Raw genomic sequence first — 9,576 nt, 5'->3', positions numbered from 1 at the left:
TTCTTCCTGTTAAAAGGGAGTTTTTCCTTGCCACTGTCTGCTTGCTCGGGGGTTCAGGCTCTGGGTCTCTGTAAAGCATCTAGAGACAATTTTGATTGTATAAGGTGCTATATAAATAAATTGAATTGAATTGAATTGAATTGAATTTACTGCAGGTCACCTGAAAATGCAGAAAAAATGCTTAATTCTAAGTGCCATCTTTACACACAAGTAATGTCATCATACACAGAGCAAGTTCATGTATCCAAATAAATGCACCTATCAAAAAATCTTCATATACATCTTTTATTTTTGTTGCACACACTGATCGCTTTGTGTGAGGGATACAAAGTGAAAAGCCCTCACATATTTGGTCATAAAGAGCAAATAAGCACTAAGACATCATGGCAGGTGTGTTTTTTTTTTTTCGCAGAATGGTTAAACATCAACAGCAATCCTTGACATTTGTAAGCTATACTTTGACAATGAAGCATACAAACATGAAATGTAAAACAATTTCAATTTTTTCAATTGAAACTAAGGGCATGAAATTACCAAGCTCTTAGAAGCTGCTTTTCAGAGTAACTGGAATATCAAGGCTTTGTAAATAATGATAAACACATCATCATTAAAATCTGCAGATATCAGTGTTTATGCTTAAGAAAGTCATTTTTGGAAATGTCTTGTATGTGGTCATGAAATTCATAATTAATTGAACCATACAGAAGAGTGCTTATACATAAAATAAATACTGGTTTACAAATGCCCTGAAAGACCTGCTAAATTTTGGAAAAATCCGAAGTTTATTCGACATTAACAAGAAGTTTATCTGAGCATGCTGAAGCTTCACTCTTCATACCACAAATGAACTTTCATTTATAATGCTATTGTATGAAAAGTAAAATATGTTTCATTTGTGGTAATCTATTTCATTCAGATCAAGCACTGGTCTGAGATTTCTGAGAATGGAGGTACACTTTCCACATAGTGTCATTGGTCCTTTAGTTTGAGCACTGTGGCAGCACCATTCATTATACCTGTTATAATATATAATTTGACTGTCTTACTGTAGGTCATGCAGAGTAAAGTGGAGCTAGTTCAAGCAGACAATTCAAATGGTTCTGTGTCCTGAAGTACCCTTCAGGGGATGACTGGCAAAACTTAAAAATCAGATCTATCCATAAGGTATACCTGCAGATAGATGCATCTGGAGAAAACCTATGCAGACAACATGCAAAGAGAGCCCAGAAAGGCCCCATCCAGTTGTCAGGTTAGAACCCAGATCCCCTCTTGTTCAGTAGTGACAGGTGCAGAAAAATTGAATGCATATTTATATTTATTCTCACTAAAATCTTGACAGTTACTGTGTGAGTTGTCTGAGTGAACTATATTTCTCAACTAAAAGGTTTGGATGTAATATATCTTGTATATTGTGCTGATATTATGCCATACAACTCACCCTGAAATATTATTTGCAGCAAAAAAGCATAGTAGGAAAATACAATTAATATACATTGAGCAATGTACCATTTGCTTTATCAAGACATACAGTAACATCAAAATATGTTTTCAAATATGATTTAGATTTATAATGTCAAGAAAAGTTTAGCAAAGAGTGGACTCAGCAATACAAGTATCTAACATTGAGGCATTTCAGCAAAAAAACATATCTTACAAATACTTTCAATGTACTGTCAGGAAATTATCATCTTTTGTATAAAGGATAGGTTCAGATTTTTTTAAGGTCTGTCATAATACAATAATCACATGTCGTGCATACATACATATACCCATATCTATATCTATATCTATCTGTATAGATATAGATATGCGTGTGTTCAGTAGAAGCAAATATGAGGCTAGTATCATACATTAAGCCATAGCAGAGATACATTGAAGTTGTTGACATATTGTCAGTGCTGTGTTGAAATCTGTTCTCCCCATACATTTATAGTTTCTATGCACAAATCATCAAAACCAATCTGAAATGTTGGCTACAACATGTTTTAATTTTGAATTGAGCAATGAATGTACAACACACCATATACATGCTTTCAAATTCTTGTTTTGTTTTTTTTTGTCAGCTGGTACCTTGGATATACCTGGTTGTTTGTGACTGATTGGGCTATGTACTGAAAGACATGGTTCCTTTGCAGTGTTGACGGGTTCATAAAAATGCTGTCTTTCCCAGACACAAAATTGCTGCAAGTGATATGAAAGTGGCACTCAAAGTGAGGAAACCACAGAAAATGATCAACTCTGCTGTTTCTTTCAGCTGTCTAGGACATTTTTGCATCTTTCAGCTCATGTTTTTAAATGTTCTCACAGAAAAGTCCATACAAAAGGAAAACAGACTTCAACATGAGACAAAGATGCAACACTACAAGTGGTACTGTACATCTGAATGTTATATCAACAGCAAATCTACACTTGATGGCTACTCCATTTGTCTAAATTATGCAGCTGACACCTCATATTAGGTTTACACTGAACTGAACACATATTGCACATATTGCACATGAGTATTGTATTGAGATATTCTAAGAAAGTGTTATCCTTTACTACTATCCTTATAAATAAAGCCAGACCAGAAAATAAAAACTTCCTTCCACTGGCATTTTTTTAGCTCTTTAATGGGCAAGAGATAATCCAGAAAGAGGCATGCAGTTATAGAAATGCCTTACATAACAAAAAAAGAAAACCTGGGTTTTCCTCTGTGTTATATTTAATATCTTCTGTGATTCCTAAGGATGATCCCATTCATGCTTTCGCCAGCTGCCATAGTTCAAAAATACTAGTATTGTTCATTCATCATTTGGTTTAAATGGAAAGTGTGTGTTGGCACTGTCTTTGTCAGTCTTATAATAAACAATACTTTACTTTATTACTCCAACAAATAGCGGAAGTTGAAGTCTTGTAAGAGCTGAAACCAGCAGCCTTCCAGCTGTGAGTGTTGATTCAGAAATAATGGTAAGGACATTTTGGAGTTGTGTGGGAAAATAATGCACACCCTCTGGCCAGAATCAGGTGTCATGTATGTCCATAGCACAGTATAATATTGCATGTATTAGTTATCTAGGGACTTTGTCCAAACTAATGTGGCCACAACATTCTCAATGTCTTGCTGGTTTTGCCAAAAGCATCACAAAAGCAGAACGTTTATGTCACAACATGAAACAAACAATTGCAATGCTGCATCTATCTTGAATGAATATAATACTGACAATTTATTCCCTTATATGGCATACTGTTGACTTGTTGCTCTTCACTCATTTTTTGTAAACTCGCCCGCCTCCCAGCGCAGAGCCATGGCACTCTTGCGTCTTCCTCCTGCGTATACGTCTGGAAACTGAAAAAGACAGCTGATTGTTTACCAGCTTTCACAGCACTTACTCCGCCTCCTTCATTTTCACCTCTTCCATTAGGTTTTTAGATGAAGGTGGAATAACGAAATCAGTTTTGCATAGTAATATTGCTTTTCAGAGTAAGCAAGCTATATTTTGCCACAGTCCTGTAAATTAAGACAGGGTACACTACAAATTTGTATGAAAAATACAATACATAAATGATTGTAAAGCTAATAAAAGTATAAGTGTAATACAAAACTTAAGGCATATTAAATTATTATGATTGAGTATTAAAATAGTCAGTAAAGCTTGATCAGGAGCTTACTCTGTGATCGCAGGATAAAGCTGAACGATCCATCCTGCAGGCTGATTTCAGTGGGGATGATGGAGAGGACTTGCACTTCACTGGTACATCAACTAGTAATGAAGATCAAAGATCAACATTAGATTAGAGATATGCACACAAAACAACAGAGTGTTGTAATTAATGTATTGCACTACTGTCAGTATTTTGCTGCCATACCTGAATTATCAAATGCCAAAGTGTCCATGTGATTTGATAGCATCCTGTCAGGGTTGTGCCTGTCTTTTCCATACAAATTTGCTCTCTCTTTCCTCAGCTCTTCCTCCCTCTGCTTAACCATCTTAATCTCTTCATCCACCAGAGATATTGTGCTTCTTGAACGTAGCTTGAAAAAGGGGTTGTTCAGGAACATTTTTTCCTGGGGCTGCTCACAGGCTTTGTTGAGAGAGAATTCTGAGGCACTGCGAATAATCAGATTGGATGTCTCTAGGATGATGACACTGGAGCTGTTGTCTTCAGAGTGCCACTCACCAGATCGAGCTGCCACATTGTCTTTGCCATGTCTGGGGCTGGAGGGGAAATCATTGCTAGGGTCAAGAACGATAACGTTGTTTGCAGACAATTCATGTTTTAGAGGTTCCTTAGTGGGTGAAGAGGTGATGATGAATGAGGGTGTGAGTGGAGTGCTTATAGATCTGGGCATACTCCGTGATGGAGCACAATCAGTTGATTTACCCATCCTAGAGAGGCCTTTCTCTCTCTTAAAGTTTTCCTCTCTCTCCATTGATATGCGAATCTCCCTTTCAACTGATGTTTCTGGGTCATCATAAGGGGACCTGTAACTGGAATCATCAAGGCCAGAATCTTCTGAGCAAGGGCTGAACTGTGTGTGAGGATAATCTCCAACCAAATTCAAGCTCTCCAGATCATGTCTTTTCTTTTGGCTTCTTTCAATGTTGCGAACTGGCGTGTACATGAAGCTGTGGCTGCCATGGAAGCTGGACTGCTTGGTTGTAGGTAAGACAATCTTGTTCATGGTTTGCTCCTCCATTTCTCTCCATTGTTTACGAGCTAGCTGGAAGTCTACATGTTCTGTGCTAACATTTTCACTCTTTGTCTCCTGTATCACACAGAAGTCTTTAGGTAGCTTCTTGTTTGGATCTGCATTGATGTGCTGTTGGTGGGTGGTGTGGTTATGATTGGCATCTCTTCCATTTTCATTCTCATCTTCGGAAATTTTGGACAAACCCTGAAGGCCTAAAGGGTTATATTTAACCTCTTGTGGAGGGGTGGGAAAGGAAATGATATCCTCAGGTTGTTCCAGAACTTCTTCCACTTGTGGAACCTCAAAACAGACCTCTTCGAAGGTGTTGTTGTCTTGTTCTTCAAAGTCTGTCACCTCAACTTTCTGTACAAAGAGCTCCTGGGCACTCAGCTGAAGACTGTCCAAGTATGAGTCATCATCTTCTTTATTTATAGAAGAGGAGAATATTGTTCTCCATTTTTCATCTGTCTCACTATCTGAGGAAGCTGCTGCAATTTCAACTCTCAGACATTCATCTATTTCGTCAGGGTCAAGGTCATGGCAGAATTCATTGGAAACATCTGACATTGCTTCTTCTCTAATGCACTGCTCTAATATCGACTCCTCTGTAATGGGTGGTTCAAATAGGATGTCATGGGCCTCTGGGTCTTCCTGTGTGTCTAATGCTAGATTTTGATAGTCATCATCTTCAGGATTAAACTCATTATCATCAGTCTCAGGTTCTGGCTCAGGATATAACTCTAGCTCATGGTTTTGCTCTGGCTCAGGGTACTGGTCTGCCTCAGGGTCATCCTCTGGCTCAGGGTAGTGCCCCAGTTCAAGGTCTTCCTGTGGTTCAGGGTATTGATCTGGTTCATGGTCTTGTTCCGGCTCAGGGTACTTCTCTGGTTCAGGGTGTTTCGCTGACTCAGGATCCTGCTCCAGCTCAGGGACATGTTCTTGCTCAGGATCTTGTTCTGGCGTGTCCTGCCTCTTTCGATGGGCCTCATTCTCATAGACACTATCAGCACTGGAAAGGGTGTCAGACACAGATGAGGTGATAGACTCATTCCTGTTAAGCTCTTCATGCCCTGGTTCTAATATCAAAGCTTCCTTTTGATCCTGACAAGGCATTTCATTGCAAACACTGGTCTCAGAGCAGTCACACTTGTCAATCTCAATTGCGTCAGTTGGCAGGTCAGTTAATAATTTGTCAAGCATTGCATTTTTTCCTGGGGAATCTGATGTGTCTGTCTCTAGACAAACTTGCTCATCTTCTGCACCGAAATCCTTCTCCTGCTCAGGTGAATCAGCCACAGCGACCTCCACTTCACAGTCCATTGGCGGCTCTGATTGTTCAGTGGTTTCCATGGTGACAGAGAAGGAGTTGTGATTCTCAGTTGTGCTGCAGCCTTCGTTCACTTCTTTTCCATCTGCCTCTCCATCCACTAAGGTAGCTTTCTGAGAAAAGAGAATAAGGAAAAGAGTCATTTTCTGAGAGGATAAGTTTCTACCATTGTTAAGTGTTTAGCTGAGATGGGTACTTCTGTACATAAGATACTGTAAAAACACAGAAGTGTCCTTACTTCACTTTAGCATTTTTGCAGTATCTTTAACGTTGTCCTCTCCCCTTCATTTAAAATATCTTTAAATTCCTTAATGAGAAGTCTATTCTGTGAATTTGCCTGCGTGACATCCTGCAAATAACCAGCAAAGACATTATGATGTACAGAAATAGAAGCCCCTAAATAGCACTCAGTCACTGAGTGACTGGCCAGGACTACTTTTGTTCATTTGTTCAAATGAATATATATATAGAGAAATGAAAACTGCGTACAAATAAAACTAAATTGTAAGACTGAGGATTTTATTTTATTTTATTTTTTTTCAGCACTTAAACATTCTGTCCAAGTGGACAAACACTTTCAGATGCATCAGATGCGTGGAGGGATGGGAGGTGGGGATGAACATGGTGGTGGAGTATGGGTTTGTGTTTGTATTTGTGTGTTTGTATTTGTGTGTTTACGTGTGTGTGTGTGTTGGAGGGGGGGTGCCTGTGCTGAGTGAATGTTTCCTGTAAGTGAGTTGTGTGCAGAAAAAGAGGAAGCGCATCAAAAGCAGCTGAATTAGATGGCTTTATATCCGTTCTTATGTAAGACTGCGGGGTTGGGTCTACCTCCCACACACTGCCAGAGTGTCCCTGCAAGATGATTAGCTGAGCCCTGAAATCCCTGTGTTCACACAAGCACACACATACTCATAAACATTTAAATTACTATTACTAGTTACAAACTAGTAATAGCAATAAACTAGACTGTACTATTACTAGTATGTAGTCAGTGATAGTGCACAGAACTATCACTGACTACATTCATTCCTTGAATTTTAAACATTAAAATACATTACTGGAAAGCCATACATCTCAGTGTGGGTAATCATGTTTACAATACGCAATTACTCCAGCAAGAACTAAGTTAATGGGATATTTTATTCAAGCACACCTTTACAGTGATAACTCTCCAATAGCCAACTGTCATTTTAGTTTTGGGTAAATAGGCTTTCAGACTTTTATTTATTCCTTAATAAATAAGGAATTATAAGGAGGTACACAAGTAAGAAAATAATAAAAAAAAAGAGGTTAAGTGGATACTTATTCTGTGAAACTCTGGAAATTAAATTAACAAATATGCAAGTTACCAAATCAGCAAACAGTGATGTCCTGGTAAACATTAAACAGCTATTAAAAGTAACCATTATTTTATTATTATTTTACGCTTGGTTAACGCTTTGATATTTTTGCATACATTTTGTGACTGCCAGTTCCATATTAATTGGTTTTTACTGCAGTCTTTTTAATTTCCTGTTCTCGTTTTCCAACTCATTAATGAATAATTTCAGCAGTGGGTTAATCCACGTTTTCACTAGACAGTATTTCAGTCAGTGGGACTGTGTATGTGGGACTGAGCCAAAATAACTTGTAGTGTGTGTTCATGGTAATGACGGAACAGGTCAGTCTGTGCAACAGTGTGGCTCACTGATGTATTTCTGGTAGCTTTTGGCTGACAGAGGTGCTCTATGACACAGAGAAATAAGATATATCAAGGTCATAAGACTTGTTAGTAGGATACATTCATTATTTTGGTCTTTCTATGGAGTTTGTTTAAAAGGTGAAAAATCAAAATTATTTTTATCCTGAACTTTGAAGTCTCACATCTCCATCTTACTTCCATGACTATTCATTCAGTCATGACAACGGATGTTAAATGTGCTCAAAAGATCAAGTAACAAGATTGCAATATAAGCAGGCATTATTATTTAGCAAATTTGGCATATTTACTAAAATCTAAAACAGTGGTTCCTAAACTTTTTTTTACATAAAGTATCCTTAATCTGCCATGAATTAGATCACAGACCCTCTCTTGATATGACTTTGTCCCTGGTTCCCCTATCTGATCTCATCTGAAAAGAATTTTGCTTTCAGATGTTTGAATATTTAATTACACAAAGTGTATGAAACGAATGAGAAAAATCGTCACATATCATTGTTAATTATGTATGGAACTAAAGTGAAAATACATTATTCCTGTTTTTTGGAGAACCCTGGTAGCCACTTTACCCCACTCCACTGCCACTTTAGATATACGTTGTATATTAAGAGGACCAAAACAAGTAAGCAAATCCAACTCTTACTATGCATGCACATTATTTGAGGCCCACTGCAGTGAAAATCAATTTTTAACCTTAAAAACAAATCAATATAGTATTTTTACATACTGTAGACCTATCGTGGAATAAGCACGACAAAATGAGCAGTCACCCATGGCTGAACAGTACCACCTTGTAACTGCAGTATAGGTTTGCCAATGACAGTCTCACACAGATTTGACAGCCAGGGTTTCATACATAACAAACTAAAAGACCCAGTCCCTGTGGTGAAAAGGCGGCATCAGAGGAGAAGTCTGGTGTAGCTATATATACTGTAGGTATTTTGCAAATTAAGTTTTATATGTCCCCTCCTTGAACCACCACCTTAACATGGTGGAGGGATTTGACTGCCTGAATGATCCTAGGGGCTATGTTGTTGGGCACCTAGGGTCTCCCAAGGCAAATAGGTCCTGGGTGACAGGTCTGACTAAGAGTGGTTCAGAAGCCTCTAATGAATAATTTACCAACAAGGACGTGTATGTCACCCGGAATGGTGTTACCTGGACCCCATCCTGGAGCCAGGCCTGGGGTTGGGGCTCACAGGTGAGCGCCTGGTGGCCGGGTCCTGCCTGAATAGGCAGCCTGGGCCTGCAATCCCGTAGGCCCACCACCTGCGGGAGGGTTCAGAAGCGGCCAGTGCAATGTGGTTTGGGCGACAGCTGCGGGCAGGGGTCCCAGCGACCCAAACCTCACCTAATATCACCTCACTGGGGGGGAAAGATCCTGTGCTAGTGCGGGAAGTTGAGCGGTACCGGCTACAGATAGTTAGGCTCACTTCCACGCACAGCCTGGGCTCTGAACCCAACTCCTTGAGGGAGGCTGGACTTCTACTCTGGAGTCTCCCACGTTGTGAGATGGTTAGCTGGTGTGGGTTTACATATAGCCCCCCTGCTCAGCCTCCATGTGTTAGAGGTCTCCCCAGTGAACGAGAGGGTTGTTTCCCTGCACCTTGGGGTCTGGGATAGGTTTCTCACTGTTGTTTTGGCCCATGGGGTGAACAGCAGTGCAGAGTATCCAGCTTTCTTGGAGTTGCTGGAAGGTGCTCCAACTGGGGACTCCATAGTTCTATTGGGGACTTAGTGGGCAACAACAGTGACAAATGGAGGGTCGTGATTGGGAGGAACGGCCTCCCCGATCTGAACCCGAGTGGTGTTTTGTTGTTGGACCCTAGGCCAGAGGTCAATGATCGATTTTGTGGTTGTGTCATCTGGCCTTCT

General features: G+C 39.6%; 1 protein-coding gene across 2 annotated transcripts in view; it reads right to left on the bottom strand.

The window, feature by feature from the left end:
• Positions 1-2,036: 2,036 nt before the first annotated feature.
• Positions 2,037-9,576, bottom strand: part of palmdb (palmdelphin b) — a 57,245-nt gene continuing 49,705 nt past the window's right edge. For both annotated transcript variants that reach the window (XM_046371539.1, XM_046371540.1), the window contains 3 exons: positions 3,850-6,115; positions 3,652-3,743; positions 2,037-3,328 (listed from right to left, as the gene is read on the bottom strand). In XM_046371539.1, coding sequence (XP_046227495.1) covers positions 3,245-3,328; positions 3,652-3,743; positions 3,850-6,115 — 2,442 coding nt within the window. In that variant the 3' untranslated portion in view covers positions 2,037-3,244. The remainder of the gene's footprint in view (positions 3,329-3,651; positions 3,744-3,849; positions 6,116-9,576) is intronic.

This window comes from Scatophagus argus, chromosome 18 (genome assembly GCF_020382885.2).
Source record: "Scatophagus argus isolate fScaArg1 chromosome 18, fScaArg1.pri, whole genome shotgun sequence".
Classification (NCBI taxonomy): domain Eukaryota; kingdom Metazoa; phylum Chordata; class Actinopteri; family Scatophagidae; genus Scatophagus; species Scatophagus argus.
Note: the sequence above shows the minus strand (reverse complement) of the source record. Positions and strands in the feature narration are given on the sequence as shown.